Consider the following 18,113-nt stretch of genomic DNA (forward strand, 5'->3'; position numbering starts at 1 on the left):
GTTCATGGCAGAATATTTAAGACGATTCCTCAACTTGAAGTAAATTTCATAGTTAAAATTCAATTCGACTATTTATTAGACTAAATGCCCTATTCCTTGCTGTCCCATCGAGCAAATGGGATTGCGAAATTTTGGAAAACTCCAATTATTGCTACGTGTGGTTGCAATGGTGTGCGGTGGGGTGTGTGTGTATGGCCCCGGACTTAAGAAAAACAAGCTGGTCCAGCAACCAGAACATTTTGCACACCCAATCAATTTATAGGACATTGGTCCAGTGAGGCAGTGACCCCTATAAGTGTCTCAAAGTTAGCTTAATTCCGTCCCTGCTTAAAATAAAACCGACGAAATAAATCACAGCTAGAAAAGGTTGAATTGGGGCGGAAATAACTCAAATACTTTGAGTCTCCTGGAAATTCGCGAGAGCGGAAATAAGCAGAAAACTTGAAATGTATCCAGGGACACTATTCTCTAAAAATTTCAATGATTAAATACCCAAATCCAAATGTAAACATTAGGGTTGGTTCCATAAGGAGAGAGAGCTTAAAACCCTATTCTCTAACCCAAATCCAAATCGACATTTGAATCCTCGCCAAACATTTCACCATCTCAGATTATTCTCTTATTTCTCCCGCGAAACACTTATCCAAATGTACGTCACTTTTTCTTTCATTGCATAATTTTATTTCAGCATAAATTACACTAAGGCAGTAAATTAATTACCTACGATAAATTAATTTATTACTTTAAAATTAGAATTTTATTCATTATAAAACTAAGCTTTTCCTGAAGGTTTTGAACCGTTTAATTGAAATTATTTAAACTATTAGTGATGATCAATTGGCCAATATCGTAAATTAACCGATGTCAATACCAATTTATTTAAAATCAATGAAACGAAAATATCAATATCAAACAATTATCCACTGGAAAAGATATCAAGCTATTCTTTAATTTAAATTTCTCAGGTTAAGTTTCAAAAGAAGATGAATTTTATTATTTTCTGACACCAAAATTGGCAGCTTCTTTGCATAATTCCCGAAGTTTTCTATTCCAAAATAGAATTCTTAACGTTTTGTGATAATAAAGGAGAAATATAAATATAATTTTCGTTTCTTTTGAACTATAAAGGAACTTTAATCAAATGGCCATTTCTATGAGTACACTTACCGATAATGGATTTTACTAATCTAGACAATTACTACGTCTTTTAATTAATATTTTATAAATACTACCTGAATATTTTTTAAATATGAAAGATTATATTTTTATTTTAGATTAATGAGTTAAAAAAATTGGTATCCGTGTTTCAGTTAAGCTTTGATTTTGACATTGGTTAATTAACTTCAAGTGTCACTAGACAGTATATAACTTCAAAATCGAGAGTTAGGAACTTTAAAACAATTTCAACAGGATATCCGTGGTTAAACTTATCATTATATGTGATAATGTAATAAGATAATGTGACGAAGCGGCTCAGTGAACGTTGGGCAATGGCCTCAGAGTTTTGCTTGCAATGGTCAAGCTAAAATTCCTCACTTGACGCAAGCTTCTAAGGAGCTATTAGTAAAATAATATATTACGAACAAAAATGGTCTCACTTAGACCACAAAAGTTATACTTAGCTTGAAAAATTAATATTTAAATCAAAGTAGAAAATTCAGTTAAGCAAAGGCTTAGACATTGACGTCGGCAATGAAAATACGAAATACCCGACGGTCACGGTACATAAGACTCCCGGTCTCCACTCTCCCGTCAAAACTCAAAGCCGAAAGCTAGCGCAGGTAAAATTCCTCTTTAGTAAATAAAGAACACGTGACGCAATCTTCTAAGGAGCTATTAGTAAAATAATATATTACGAACAAAAATGGTCTCACTTAGACCACAAAAACTATACTTAAATGTCCTAAAATTTTAATGAGAGGTGTGTTACAAACTAGTATATTATATTAAAAAGAATTCAAACTTTTAGAGTGGATAATTATTTTAATAAAAATTAATTTCCATGAGAGGTGTGTTACAAACTAGTATATTATATTAAAAAGAATTCAAACCTTTAGAGTGGATAATTATTTTAATAAAAATTAATTTCCAATGTCATAATTGTAAAGTGCTTTTGGTAGAAACACAAGGGTTTTTCTGAACTTTCCCAAAATAGGTGTTTACAAAAATTATACTTAGCTTGAAAAATTGATATTTAAATCTAAGTAGGAAATTCAGTTAAGATTTGATAATTTTCGTTTTATTTGAACTAGTTTCTATATAGGAACTTAAATTAATTGGCCATTTGTATACACTTACCGACAATTGATTTCACTAATCGGGCCAATTACTACGTCTTTTAATTAATATTTCATAAATACTACCTGAATAAATTCAGTTAAGCAAAGGCTTAGAGCATTGCCGTGACTGCCGTCGTCCCGCGTACGTAATATAAGACTCCCGGTCTACCGTAAAATCTGGCGCGTTTAGACCAGAGCCCTTACTTTATTCTCAGTATCATCTTAAGCTTAAAATACGAGGTTACTAACCCGCACCCCGCGAGAGCGCTCGGCATTCGAGGGATCAGGCAACTAGCGTAATACGCTTCCCATCGTACACCCTCAGAAAGACTTTATTACGGAGCGGCTTTCCCCTCGTCAACGAGAAGCGCACGCCGTCCGAGTGCGTATTCCCCCGGTATTACCTTTTTGGTGGTTTTAATGCCGTAAATTCGGGAGATATGCCTTTAATCCGTTCTAATATTGAAATAAAAACCGTAAAAAGTAATCCCGAGTGTATTTCCGCGTTAAACGGCGTAAAACGCTTCCCATCTTACACTCTCAGAAAGACTTTATTACAGAGTGGCTTCTCCCTCGTCAAATTTTCCGTATAGAGTAATATTTTGCAAACGTCATCTAGATGTCGTGTGCAAAATAACAAGCGTGAATAGACACCGATTAAGTTAAGATCCAAGATGTGAAAAAATGCGACAGGAACTGCGTTATTTCTATGCTATGAGTTAAAACAAGGTGTCTACACCCTTGTTAAGAAAAGATCCTCTTCCGGCTTTTGGAAGTATTGGGTAAGAAATAAGATTGACATCGACAAAGAATTCACCCGGTGAGATTGCGGCAACCCTCAAATTAATTTGCTGGACGGTTGTAAAGAAACCAATTTATTGAAATGCGTTTCAAATTAAAAAAACTTCCCTTTACTCCGCTTTTTGGGGTTAGCTATGACGGACATAAATGGGGTCGGGCTTGCTTGTTTCCTCGCACCCACATAAGAGTAACAGCCTAAAATCTGGTGAATTTAAGCCTTCTTATAGGTGCATTTCTTCTTGGTAAAAATGCAGATTTTTCAGGACTCAAGAGCAGAAAAGTAGAAAAGTAATCCAGGAAATATGGAAAAACTATTTTTTGGTTATTTCTAGTACTGGTCTTCCAATCATATAAATTGTTCTTTAAGCAAATTAAGCTAATTTTGAATCGATTAATCGTGGCGAGTAATTGACTTTTGTTTCTAATGGGGATCTCCTAAAAAGGTCAAAACGAACTATTAGCTCCCCCTCACCCGCCAACTTTATTCTTTTATTTGTTAAGAAAACTACCAGAAATGAATCTCAGCTTACGGACTGTTATAAACCAATGTTAACATTATGTTGCAATGAAATATTCTCGACGACATTTAGGCTGGATTTCGAAGGGAACGATATTGAGATGGCTGGCTTTTTTGAAACACTAGTTGCGCGAAATTTTTTCAAAGTATGCGATTTTACCGCTAGTATTAAAACATTCTGATTAGGAACCGGAGTACAAAGTAATAAACCCTTACAACGGTTTTAGAAATCTCATGTTATGACGTTGTACGCGCCAAGCTCATTTTTCCGAAGTCGACTGGATCATTTCAGTCCGTCTCCGCCCGTCAGAATAAGCAATATGATTATCGTGTCCAGCCCTAAAGTGATAGTCACGTCAAATTCTTGGTCCTTCTTAAATATGGACACCGAAGTACAATGGTTTTCAATAACAATATACTTGATAGCAAATTCATTGAATTTTGTTCTTGTTTCATTCAGGTGCTGATTTTGTTAGTGTTAACGTTGGTCCTTCTGTCAATTTTACTAGTCATTCACTCCATCGTAACCAACAAATACAAATCGGTGCCCACCAAGAAAGTTGTCAAGAAAATGTCCCAAGAAACCATTGAAAATGCCTGGGAAAACGCCTCGCTCTTATGCGCCGAACGTAAGCAATTATTTCATTAATAATGTTTAAAAGAATTGAACCTCGAAATGGAGGTACAATTAACCCTCTTAATTACGAAAGTAGGCCAACGTTTTAATCAGACTTAAAGCGAATAGGATAATTTTGTTTTGTAGCGATTCCTGCTGTTCTGCCCCACATTGCTTGTCGTCTGCTCGCTTCATCGTGGCTAATCGGAGTGACTTTCATTCTGCTCTTCTTGGGTTGTTACTTGCGAACGGACTTCTCGACGGAAAGCTACAACTGCATCGACTCTCTACCGGACTTGATCAAATCGGGAATAGCGCCTGGATTTATATACGACGACGATTTCAAATACATTAAAGATTGGGTGAATATTGTTTTTCGTGTTAAGTTCTCTATTCTTTTGACGTCATTGGTTTGTATCAGGCGGCCCAAGACCCAGTGGTAAAGGAATGGATAGACGCATTTGATGAGGAAAAAATGCGCAAGTTGGCCAAAAATTCTTTGGATAATGCGCTTAATATTATTTTATCTGAGGAAAGAGCTCTGATCATTAACGCTGACGACATGATTGGGATCTTGGAAATTTTCTTGGATAATCCCAAAGTGAAAGAGCTCATCGTGGCAAAAGGAGGTTTCTTCTTTTCGCAACAAGTTCTTAAATTCGATTATATTCACTTCATTTTCAATACCTCATGGATCAGAAGCATACCACAATTGAACCCACAACTGATGTCAGTAACAATTTCGTCACAAAACGATTAAAAGCCTTATAAGGCCTGTAATATTACAGGGTGGAACCGATGTTCGAGAAGCAAGTTTTCAAGTATCAGAAACTTACGTCAGATTACTCTATTGAACAGTTCATGTGGAAGAGACCATTGCAAAGAACTGAAGCCTTGGACCTGAGTAGCGTCAGCGTTCCTTTCTACTTTCTACTCATGTTGTTTTCAGGAACAGTAGCCGTTGTCATTACCGAAATAATCTTCCACTAACTCCCTAAAACGCTGACTATAGATTGGAACGTGAAATGGAATTCACTAACCAAGAAACACAATTAATGTTCTTTGAACTGTACTTAACAAATCAAATCACCGAGTGTTAGGTCATTTTAAAACTACACTTTAACATATAGGGCCTAGGTGATATTCGTGATTATTGTAAAATTAAGATATGAATTTCATTAACTATCACTAAACAGTCATGTTAATATTTTTGTAAAATAATCAGTCGCAAAACACGGTTATTCAGGTAGAGTTTAAAATGTCTATGAATATGCATAGATAAACCATTGGTGATAAATTATTGGCTATATGAAGAATGATGAGCACAAACAAAATTCGACAATCGATTGTGACAAACACATGTAGATTAGTGTATTTTGCAGTTAATGCATGCTATCAGAAACACGTGCGAAGAACGTACATTAAAATTTCTAGGTTCAACGTCTCCAACCTGTAATGGTAGCTTTTCAATTTGGTACTTAACATTGTCCAAAATATATTCAAGGTGACGATGAACCGCTTATTCTGTTGTTACAATCTCGTCATCATTGTTAAAAATCTATACCGATAAATTTTTGTTTTGGCTAGAGGTCGGGTTATCGACAGCATTTTCTATTTTTTCATGGCCAAGACTGGGTTTTGCTATCTTTCCTTCTTCAGTCTCTGTTGCGTTTGATCCAACGATAATGAGTTAGGAGAAATTTGGTAAAAAAATATGCAACATAATTACAATAAGTATAACATTTCAAATATCCGCAATGCTTAACCCCAAGGGCATTTACATGGAAACAGAATAAGAAAGTTCCAGGTAACTATAAAAACACATTATACTCCTTGGTGTTTATAGCGACTGGCTTTGCCTTAAAAATGGTCGCTTCTGCGACAGTGTTTGACAAGACACATTGTTTTGGCGGTAATGATGTTTTACTCAGAAACAGACCTTTGTTAACCTTTCTAATTTAGTGACATAGTTTTCATTGCGAAATGTTACTTATGGTTTGTTATGGGTTAATTCTGGCATATTCATGTAGGCAAAAAATTGAACTGTGGATAAAATTGTTAACTGTAGTTTAGGCAGCATTTTCCCGGCTCATGAATTTTGTACTAAAGCTTATAGCTCAGGACCGGTAAATTAAAAATGGCCCGAACCCAAACAATTTTAGGTACAAGCTTAAATTTGGCACACAGGTAGTATTTGACGTAGCAAAAAATATATTAAAAGTCCCTACCTCTAGGATGCTTGCGTCGTCGCCATTTTCTAAAATGGCTGCCAAAAGGCAAAAATATCCAAAAATTTAAAAAATATATATATTTTTAAAACGAAAGTTCCTAAAAATAAATTTCCAGAGGCAAATACAATTTTTTAATGATTTTAACGTGTAAAAAATTAAATGAGGCTGCAGAGTTCATTTGCAAATTGGCATCGAAACTTCAACGCATGCGTGTTCGACGTTTCTTTGTATTCTTTGTATAAGAATTTTAGTTTGAATTGATTTATTGTGCCTATAAACCGTTTTTACTACTCTGAGTCACATAAAGACTTTATGGACCAATCCATAAATTACATCCAGTGAAACGAACACACAGTGACAGTTTGTTTTCTTTTCTCGCACCATGAAGCGCCGTTAGAGGCAGTGCGAGTTGGCTATAGCCTCCCGCGTATAGTGAACTTTGGTTCCGTCTGGCGTTGTCTCTTGGAACGAGATAAAAAACCTTCTCTTCCTGTGTTTGCTTCTCTGGAGGAATTTAATAATTGGTCTATTGCATAGCGTGGGAACAAACGGTTTTTGTTAAGCACTAGAGAAGAAATTTAAAGCCCGAAATTCAACGTTTATACCTAGTTTTATTGCTTTGTACTAGTTTCACCACTTTAGTGTCTCAGATCTATTTTTAAGAAATATTTTGCGACCGGCCACTTTCTCCGTGGCTTGCGACCCCGAAAGCTTGATTTGCTAACGGCTCCGGGGATTTTGCCAACCTACTATCTTGGCTAGTCCGACCAGCTGCAATGGACTGCCTAATTTGTGGCTCAAGCTTGGATATAGGGGAAACAGTTTGCGTCTTTCGAGGCTTAAGTACGATCATAGAAGCCAGCGTTAAAAGACAAGATGAACTCGACCAGAAGATAGTTAATTTGGAAAATGTGACTTTACACAAAAATTGCAGAAAAGAATATACGCGTTCTACCTCGATTGCTAAAACTTCTCTACCATCAACTTCAAAATCTGTAACAAGTTCAGCTCCATGTCTAAGGTCAACGATCAACACTTTCGATTTTAAAAACTGTGCATTTTTTGTGAAGGAACGCTGACCTAAGTGAAGAAATCAAGAAACCAGCAAAATTACCGAAGTAATCGAGTACCATTGAAATTATTGGCACGATTAAGTTAATTGCCTTGAATCGCAACGACGAATGGGGAGCTCAAGTTCTCGGTAGAATCGGTGACACAATAGACCTGGTAGCTGCCGAAGCTCGCTACCACTCCGCTTGTCACAGAAATTTTGGTAGAAGTACACGTCAGGCATCAAAAGAATCTACATGCACTAGGCCTCAATACTCAGCTGCTGCGAATGCATTTTCTAAAATTTGCGATTATATTTCCAATAATAACGAATGTCAATATATACTCTTAAAGAGCTCTTTGACAAATTGCAAGAAAATTGCCACGAAGAGTTATGTTACACCGAGGCACATTTTAGACGAAAACTGTCTGAAGCATTTGAAGATAGAATTTATATTACTGACCAGCCACCAAAACCAACCATAGTAACATACATAGAAAAGGTCAACCACATTTTACTAGATATTTGGCACAGCCAAAGATTAGAGAATGATCACGAAGAACGCCTTAGAATTGTTGAAGCTGCCGCTAATATTATTCGTGAAAACATTAGGTTAAAAGTTTACGACACTGCTATCTATCCCAGCGAAAATGAAATTAGAAGGAGCAATCCAGAACTAATTCCAAATTCCCTTCGCCTATTTATAGAAAAGGTAGCCTAAAAAATCTATCGCCCTGGAGCAAGCATTTATATGCGCGGTTCGTCCTCGGTCCTTTGTTTCTTCTGTACAAATTGGTCTGGGGGTTCATCTTCACCGCAATTATGGATCTAGACATGTCATAGATATTTTATCAAATCTTGGATTGTGCTCAACCTACAAAGAGGTTCTTCGATTTGAAAGGGCAGTGGTACGAAACCCTGGTTCCACAATAGTTGACGAAAATGCCTACTTGCAATTCGTATTTGACAACACGGATTTTAACATTCGTACACTCGATGGACATGGTACATTTCATTGCATGGGCGGGATCAAGTGTGTTACACCTTCAACTGCTGTCAGTGTTTCTACAGCAGTACCAAGAATTCTGACAGAAACCACAGACATAATGTTGAACGAGGCAGAAAAGATAACTCCCAAAGCCGACAAGCACCCAAAAGTCAAAGGCCTAACGAAAATTGAAGCGAAAGCCCAATTCACTGATGAGGAACCAAGTGCAGAAGTTGTTACTTCTAAAACTCTACTTGATATTTTATGGGCTATCGGATCCACGCAGGAAGAAAATAACACTCCAGGCTGGAACGGATATATGCAAGGGTCGTTTTCAACAAATGAAACACCTTACCAGATATCGAAGGTCATTCCTGCAGCATTCATTACGATGGATCCAAGCAATCCAACGACCATTTACACTGCTCTAATGTTTGCTGCTAAAGAAGCGCGAATTCGTGGTCAAACGTGTTGTCTCGTCACATTCGATCAGCCATTGTACATGAAATCAGTAGAGATCGTTATGGCAGCGGAAAAAGAGAGCCCACTCTCCGTGATTATTCCACGACTGGGATGATTTCATTTGCTGATGTCTTTCATGGGAGCTGTAGGAAACATCATGGCCGATTGTGGCTTACTAGAACTATGGTCCATAATTTATTCCAAGTCCTCCGTGGAACGTATGATTACAGGACACGCTTATGCTTGGGCTCTTCGAGCACACTACCTCACCCAACTTGCACTCACATCGATCCTTTTAGAGGATATTGAAAATAGTGAAGATGAGCTTAAAGACGTTTGTGAACTATACTGAAAGGTTCTTCAAAATGATGAGTTAGTTGTGAATGTTGAAAATTCAACCTCACTTTGCCACATTCAACATCAGCTAGCGAACTTGATCACGGCGCTTAAAGAAAAGCGAAACGTCTATGCTCTGGCTTCAGTATTACGAACAAGTTGCATTGATGAGAATGTTTGTGCGAGCCGAAAGAACTGGAGATTGGGAGCTTCACCTTCATTCTGTACGTCAAATGCTACCTTTTTTTCATGCAACAGCTCATTTACTATAAGCCAAGCTGCTCAAATATATCTTCATCAGATGGAAAACCTAAAAGACATCATGCCTTCTCCTGAATTTCAAAACTTCACTAGAGACGGTTTCTTCACTGTTCGGCGCTCGAATCGCTTTTGGAGTGGTGTTTGGACAGAAATGACTATATAGCAGGTTTTAATGCGATCCATGAAAGTCACGGGTGGCCTTACTCAAGGAAGAGGTTTGACAGAGAGTACATTAGCTACATGGGTAGAGGCCATGCCAGCTTGTATTCAAATTACTGATGCGGTTGAGGATTTAAGTGGGGTTTCAAGTAACACCTCTAAGCAACATGTCGAGCTTCGTGACAGTAGACAGTCACGTGACAAGGCTGACACCAAAAGGCTTGTGAATTGGCTAAAAGATCACGATCCATTCAAACATTCTAAAAATCTTGTGTCTTTATTCAGTGGAGTGGTGGCTGATGAAAACTATAAACTGCCATCATGCTAAGCAGGCTGGAATGAGAGCAATGGCTTCCATTACATGTATAATCGGTTTGTGGCACGTCTATCAGTCAAATCAGCGTTCGAGTTGACAAAATTTACACCAACATGTGCGGCAGCAATACAGCATTCCTACAGGGTGTACTTACAAGTACAGCAATGGTTAGGAATTGATTTAAATCCCGAAGAATGGGTGTGGCAACGAAACTCAATTGGTGGTTTAAGACCAATTGTATCAACACTTCCACCAGCTCCAGATAATCTCTTAAAACTGGTAACTTGTGCGTGCAAAGCATCTTTCAAAAGGAAATGCGAATGCAAAAAGGCGGGACTTGTGTGCTCAGCCATGTGCGCACACTGTCGGGGAAACAGTTGTGATAACGGTGATTCAATCACTTTAAATGAAGAGGATGAAGAGATGTTTAAAAGTTTTTAGGTGGAATTGTTCCATTTTATATTCTGTATATCGAAGCAAATTTTTAGTACTTAAAATTATCTGTAAATCATTTTCACAAAACTTTACTTAAATGTCCATTAAACCTTATTTTGATATGCTTTATATCGTTGTAATGTATTTTAAATTCTAAACCGATGATAAGATTAGTTGTAAGACTTTTTGTGAATTGCCAGCCATATTTCAAGATGGTGTCCTATATTTGTTTTTCGTTCATAATATTTTAGACGTCGAATTCATTAATAAATTTGCCTCTGGAAATTTATTTTCAGGAACTTCCGTTTTAAATTTTTTTTTTAATTTTTGGATTTTTTTTCCTTTTTGGCAGCCCTTTTAGAAAATGGCGAAAACGCAAGAATCCTAGAGGTGCGGACTTTTAGTGTATTTTTTTAAGTCAAATACTACCTGTGTGCGAAACTTCAGCTTGTACCTAAAATTGTCGGGATTTAACTCTAAAGTGCCTGTACTATTAGTTCCCACTTGACCGAAAACACGACGGAAACACTGCGTTATCACCTCTGCGGTAAAACATCTTCCGCAGAACGCGACCGAAACAGCTTTCGGCGGATTTACGATGCTGTCCAATGGGACAATCCCATTGCATGGAAAAACCCGCACTTGGGGTTTTTTCCGATGGAATTCAAATTAATTTAACTTAAAACAATTTACGACGTACGTAAAATGAACACTAGATCCAAACATTTTCTAAATTATTATTTTAGAAATAAGGATTATAAGAACAAAATTGTAATAAATCAGCAATATATGACATAATAAAATCAATTGCTAATATTTATATATTTTTTATGTTATATTCATTATGAAAATAATTTAAGCCAGCCGTTTTACTGTACTAGAAGTGTATAACCGCCCCAAAGAGGACGAGACGTCCTCCTAACAAAACCAAACCTAACCGAACAGCAACTTTTGGATAAGGCATATTATCTGAGAAGTCAATCAAGATAAACATCAATATTTTGGAAAAGGCTTAACAATGTTAAATGATTTATAAAATATTACTAACCTAACCTGAATTTGAAAGGTATCAAAATGAATAAAATAAAAGTTTCGATTTAAAATTTCCTCCGTATGTCTTAGGATTTCTTAAGGGTGAGCCGACAGAGTTTCGTTAAGCAGTTCAGCTATCGACTGAGGGTGGGACAGGAGGGACTTCGAATATAACTTCTAGTTTTCACGAGGATCTCTGGGACAATGACGTTTGTTGATTGACTTTGGTTTGGCGAATAGTGGACCATATTTATGACGTAGCCGGGCGGATTCATGGTAACAGTGAATAGGCAAAACTTTTATGTTTTGGGACCAAATACGGATTGGTCAGTTTAAGGGTTAAAAAAATGTTCTAGAAGTTTCTCGGGCCAGGTACCAGGATAGTGACTCAAGGTCTTGTTGCTTGGGGTCTAAATCAGCGTGACATTTCTCTGGGTTCTTGGAAAGTATTTTAGTTGCTAGGTATTTCATTTTGCACTATGGATATAGGGGTATAGGATCGTTCTAGAAAGTTTTGTGTCAACATTGATAGGCTAGTTCCTCATCTATTGTACGAAAGAATTTCTTTTTAGTTTATTTTAAAGGGATAGGTTTAAGTATAAAGGGCTAGTAATATCTTTATAATGTTAATTTAAGGTATTTCGTTGTTATTTTAATGATTAATTGTAAATTTAATTCAATTTTTGAGTTATGATGGTTATAATGGCAGCTTCCGCATCAGCCATCGCGTGTTCGGTTTCGATAACAATTTCTTTCCCCTGCAGCGCATTTTCATCGTCTTCACTTTCTGCCTCCGAAATTATGGTTTCTGGCTCTTTCGCCTTTTTAGAAGCCTTCCGTTTCTTTTCAACTTCTTTGGAAACCGAGAGTTTCTCGTGATATTCTCTCATGTCCTTCAACACCGAAAGCGAGTTTTCGAAAGCATCGGTGCCCAATAGCTCAGTTTCAGCACGCACGGTTTGAAGAGGATCAGTAGAGCGTGACAATATGTTTCTTTCTCCTCTATCGGGTCTTGAATAAAGTGCTCTATTATGTAGGGCTTAATTCTCTTTCTCATGAAATCCAGATTGTTTTTCAACTGGATTACATTCGCATTTTTCTCGACACCCTCAGAGCTAGTGCTCGGAATCGGATATAAATTATCTAAGATTGTTCATAGAATAACGAGGACAATATATATGAACATATAGATAGACATAAATGAACTACCCTCGCTATTAGCAAGAATTTTCACATATATCGACAATGTAGAAAACGGTTCTATCCCACTATGTTCATAAACCATATTTATTTGGATAAACACGACCAACCCTTATCTTATTTAGGAGTAAATATAAGGTACCTTTCAATATTTAATTCCTTGTGCTTCATAAACAAACAAGAAATAGAAACATGAGTTCCTGTAACAGATTTACCTGGATTAAGTATTTATTTGTAAATAAGGCCTATTTTATTGAACAATAAACAATTAGGTTTTATTAGAACGCTTTGGGAAAATTAATCACGAAATTATTCGGAATGTTGATCACCCATTTCATTAAATGTGAAATATGACTTCTAATATTTGGTGTATATACTTCGGCTCCGTGTAGGAAGAAGGACAACACGTTATTTTTGGTCGAATAAAGCCGCCAAAGTATGGGTGAAAACATTAGGATAACTCACTAAAACGTTCATGTTCATTTGTAATTAATTGTAAAGGTCACCATTTCAGCTCGTTAAGCCTAGTACCATTTTGTAAAGAAGTTGCCGTATATATAATTGCTCGACACACAGGAGTGCAGTCACCAATCAGTGGACGATGAAGTTTTATCGCTTTTGCTAGAAGGTTGACTGATCGCTTGTAAAAAAAGCATTTCTCTAGCGAAATCTATATCTATATAAGTGAAAATTCAGATGATCAACGCCCAGTCCCAACCACTATAACCAAAAGGCTGAAATTTTGAAAAGGGTTACTCTTAAATAGTAGGCACGCACTAAGATATGTTTCTTTATCCGTGGTCATCTTGACATTGGCAGCCATTGATGTAAAACATATTATTTTTTTAAATTTTAAATATTTCACTAGTATTTAGCCAACTGGTTACCTACGTCCTATAGACGCGTTTTATGGTCTTTGTGGTTCAATTTACCACCATCTCTTCAAAATGGAGGGCTGAAACCTAACAAAAATGTACTGACGTCAATGCTTGGTCCTTTGCTGCTACTTATATGCAAAATGGAGTTGGGCTTAACGCGCGGAACAGCAAAGATAAACACTAATTTTAAGGTAACGAGTACGTTTCCGCGAGTTGTAATGTATATGACGCATATTTTAACCGTTTTTCAAAATAACTCATTGTCTTCCTTCACTATCCCATTAAGAATTGGTGCCTTTATCGCAAGTACCTGCCCAAATATTGAGTATGCGCTGCTTGTTTTCTTATATTTAATGGATCAAAACAGTCTTCAAAACTATAGGTGTCCCAGCATACCGATCCGATAGATTCCTCAATGTTGCGTAAGATACAATGTAAAAACGTTACTACACCGGAACATCCTTTGCCAATACAACAATTTATTTGCCGGTACATAATATTAAGATTAAGCATACATAATTACGTCCACCACGATTTCAGACACATCATTGCGGAAATAGTGTCAGGTTTCAATGAACCTCGTTTTGGAGCAACTAGATTTGTTCCTCCAGTAAAAATTCTTTCGGCGGCAACCGATGAGCCTTAAATACAAAGATAATCTCTGGCCATTTTACTGACGGTGGGGTAGTTCATTTCATTTGCCTAGATGAAATATGAAAATATACATATGTTTAATGGTCACTACAAGCCAATTTCACCTGAAATTACCAGAAACTAGCTTTGTCGCAATTACAAGTCTGTAGTATTTCACCACCCAAGTTCCCCTGTACTTATAATTGAAGGTTGAAAAACATACCACATACCTTCCACCATTGAAGAATGTTTGTTTGAGGTGGGAGAAGGTCGTCTTTCAAATATTTAAGTAGCTCCGCCCCTTGTACGAGTCTCTTGGGACGTTTCGGATACACGGAATATAAATCATTCATGCCCTCTGTTACCGCGCTCTCCATTGGTTCGCTCCTCGAGTCATAATACTCGTTGTAAACGTTTAGTAAAGTATCTTTAATTTGTTTTAATTTGGTCTTATTGTAATTGGCTTTGAAGAAATCCAGCTTTAACGTTGGATCTAAAACTATAGCGAATTACAATTTTTTTTAGGGAGACATAACACGAAGAAGATTAATATTGCGCAATGAACTTTTTGTCATGCTAAATAATTGCAGAAACGTTATGAAACTATTGATCTCAAATAATAAAGACGTATATAGGCAGTAGAATATGTATAAGCTTTATGAACCCATAAGTGGTCGAACAAGCAGCTTCATTTCTCACCTACTGCGATCTAGGTCGCTGCCGTATTCAACAACTCTTCGTAATTCAATAATTTTTTGGGCCAATATACAAGCTTCTTTTAGCGGACCATTACTATCCTCAATTGCCGACTCCAGTTTCTTCAATAGCCAGTGATATATTGGCATGAGGAGTGAAATGGTTGGATATTTCGCTGCAGATATTCGCTGAGTTGCTTCTGTGAAATTCTTTAAGATCAAAAATATTCATTGTTTTTAAAACCAATAATTTCTTGCAGTAATGTATAAAAGTCATGTATTTTACTTTTAACACATTCACGAATTATTTAATGTTTCCCATTCCGTTTCTGTCATATGAAACGTTTCGAGGTCGTTGTCAGTTTGTGTTAGCGTCTGAAGCGACTGAAATAGAAAAAATATCATTTGTCTAGTTGAAAGCAGGAATAGACCATAACATTTCAAGTTACTGCTTTTAAACTTAGTGCCCTTTCTAGCATGAAAGCAGTTGAATTCCACCTTGTTTTGACGTCAAGTACCATTTTAACATCACCCAAACCATTTTTAATATTCAACTGACGTAATGATTCCTCTTTAAGGTGGGATAATCGAATCTTTAAAACCGTAGCTCGAATCTATTTATAAAAACGACTTAAATCTATTTATAAAAACGACTTAATGGGTAGTGTTGGACATATTTTTTAAATCCCTGTATATTTGGCCTAAATTGAATAATGTTAATATCTACGTAACATACAGTAATATGTTACATAATTATCTAATTTCAATTTACCATAGACCAAATATGCACGGTTTCTAAATTTTGTCCATTTGGTCTCAAACCAACAGACCATTAGAACGATGGTAGAATTAATGGATAAAATGTCCTAACTAAGTGCATTTTCAAATGGAAAAGACCTTAATAAATCAATTCCACAACAAAACATCTGTCTTGAGACCTTCATTGTACAAGAGACAATGCAATAGTAGGCTACTCCTTTCAAGAAGGGCACATGTTCATTCACAATAAATTCCATGACAGTTCATTAAGCCTAAACGATTGGCACCTGTATTTACCTTTGCAACACTGGTACCAATTGTATTAGCATTAGTGCTGATAAGGGATTCGTCATCCGGTCCATAATCGACTTCGCTATCGTGCTTTGGTGTTGTTTTAAGATGATCAAGTATAGCACATACAGATAAGTGTATAACATGCGCCACGCACCGAATGCGATGTCCGCCGTTGAATCTGAGCCCTAAAGTGTCACTTCGTTTTTCTAGCTCTTTGGTGAATGTCTCGTTGTTCGAGGCATTATCCATTGTAATTGCCAATATCTATACGGTGCGACGTCAGTAAATTAATTCAATAAACCGGATGTCCATGTAACGTCACACAATAAGCAAACCTATGTACGATTGTACAGAGAAACATGTTCGTTGGCCATTGAGGATAATGATAGACATGCCCAGTCAGCAATGTTTGATGAAGCTTGAGAAAAAGCTAGGAGAATGAAGCTTTTCCTACATTGCCTCTTCGCATTTCTATTATTGAATTCAATGGTTGGCGGAACATTATGGAAGCATGTTAAGAATGTGCTTATTGCGTGCCAGTGTTCATTTAGATCCAAATGGACGGAATAACATTTGGTGTTAAAGGTTATTCATGCTCATATGACGAAACATTGGTGCTACTTTTTTCCTTTGAAGTGTGGTACATACATAATGTTAGTCACATTACGTGAGATAGTCGTACAATGAAAGTTGTGAAAAAGAAAATTCCTTCATCTAAGGAGTACCCAAAAACACAATTGTCTTGCCTGGTCCTAATCTAACCTAGGGTTGGTCTGGAAAGCCCTTCTCTGCGACGCGTTGTTGGATTAGAACCCGATAACACGAGGTGGTTTCTAGTACCTTACGACGGAACTTGTGGAGGGACAGTTTATTGACCTCTCAGTAGACTATCCCTGTTGGACGACTATTATCCCTGGACGGATTCGTACAATAGAGATAGACCCCGGTTTGCCGTTGAGTTCACAGATTCTTATAGCGCAGTGGCCGCTAAGGAAACCTATTTCATCTAATATTATTTAATATTATAACTTGGTGATTAGGGCAAATGGTGTAAATTTGAAAAGCTCATTATTTTATAAGCTTCATCGAATGTATAAAAAAAACCTTATTTACACGTTTCCCTTTACCGTAAGCGACAAATTATATTGATGTGTAAAGGAAAGACTTCGGTGCGCGTCTTCTGCGCATGACAAGCACAGAAAACTCTGGTTAAATGTTTCCAGTCTAACGGAACTTAGATCTCTGCACTTTGTACTTAGGTTTAAAAGACAACATCAAACAATATTCGTACCCTTGTAACCTTTCGATCATTGACTAGTTCTAAAAATCTGTCACACATGTTTAACCCCGTATGGCGCGTGGGAAAATAAATAAATCCAAGAAGTATGTTATGCAGAGTCCATATGTCCGAGATCCAATGCGCCGATACGCCCGTAAATGGAATGCGATTTGGCGAAGTCCAGCAATCCATAGTGAACGATATTTGACTGGAAACATTCTGCTTAAAATTGGGTCAATTATGTATTAATGTTATAAAAATAATAAGCCTATCAACTATACGACGGTGGTCTAAATCTAAAGAGACACTGTGCATTTATAACACTATGCTGCTCGTTTGTTTCTTCAGAGGGAACACGTTCAAATACACGCATTTCGTTACCTTGTTAAGGAAACGTGGCGCATAGCTTTAATAACTCCTTACCTGAAAACCAAGCGCAACTTTAACTACTTCTTCTTTGTGTAATTTCAAGAGTTCAGACTTGATGGTTTTAGCACTTAGATTGAGGCTGTCGGCCACAACAGAACAGTTTGGATTGATGGAATGCAACAACGCTTGAAAATTGGGATCCTCCGCGACATCAAAAGGTTTATCTGTTGATACTATCCACTTTAACAACTTCATTTTAGAATCATCAATAAACTTCATCATTGAAAATATCGGCATTAAATTTTGATAAAAAGCTTTGCAAGTTAAATATGGCCCCTTTGTTTCTTTCTAGCCTTTACACCTAAAATAAACGAGGTAGAACTAGACCCTAAGTGATTGGCGTTAATGAACTTTTGCTAGGGACTGCTGATTGCTAAGAGACTAATTAGATTTGGGATACTGTTTCAAAGAGCCTGGATCGCATTACCAACTTTGACGGTAAACCAGTTCCATTACGCTGTA

General features: G+C 36.9%; 1 protein-coding gene across 1 annotated transcript; it reads right to left on the reverse strand.

Annotated features, from left to right (window-relative positions):
- Positions 1-15,886: 15,886 nt before the first annotated feature.
- On the reverse strand, positions 15,887-17,870 carry LOC149667278 (uncharacterized). The gene is made up of 3 exons (XM_089841389.1): positions 17,646-17,870; positions 17,235-17,441; positions 15,887-16,207 (listed from the first exon to the last, which is right to left on the reverse strand). The coding sequence occupies exons 1-3, from the start codon at positions 17,868-17,870 to the stop codon at positions 15,887-15,889; spliced, it is 753 nt and encodes a 250-aa protein (XP_089697515.1).
- Between the last annotated feature and the right edge of the window lie 243 nt (positions 17,871-18,113).

Source organism: Phalangium opilio, unplaced genomic scaffold (assembly GCF_054372755.1).
Source record: "Phalangium opilio isolate 3A_F unplaced genomic scaffold, DU_Popi_V2 ptg000059l_1, whole genome shotgun sequence".
Classification (NCBI taxonomy): Eukaryota; Metazoa; Arthropoda; class Arachnida; order Opiliones; family Phalangiidae; genus Phalangium; species Phalangium opilio.

Excerpts from the sequence above, each read along its gene's own strand:
- LOC149667278 (XM_089841389.1), bottom strand. The coding sequence starts at position 17,870 with ATGAAGTTTATTGATGATTCTAAAATGAAGTTGTTAAAGTGGATAGTA. Across the intron at positions 17,442-17,645 it reads AAGTTGCGCTTGGTTTTCAG|AATGTTTCCAGTCAAATATC; the intron begins GTAAGGAGTTAT and ends AATTTTAAGCAG. Across the intron at positions 16,208-17,234 it reads ATGATCGAAAGGTTACAAGG|ATATTGGCAATTACAATGGA; the intron begins GTACGAATATTG and ends CGCACCGTATAG.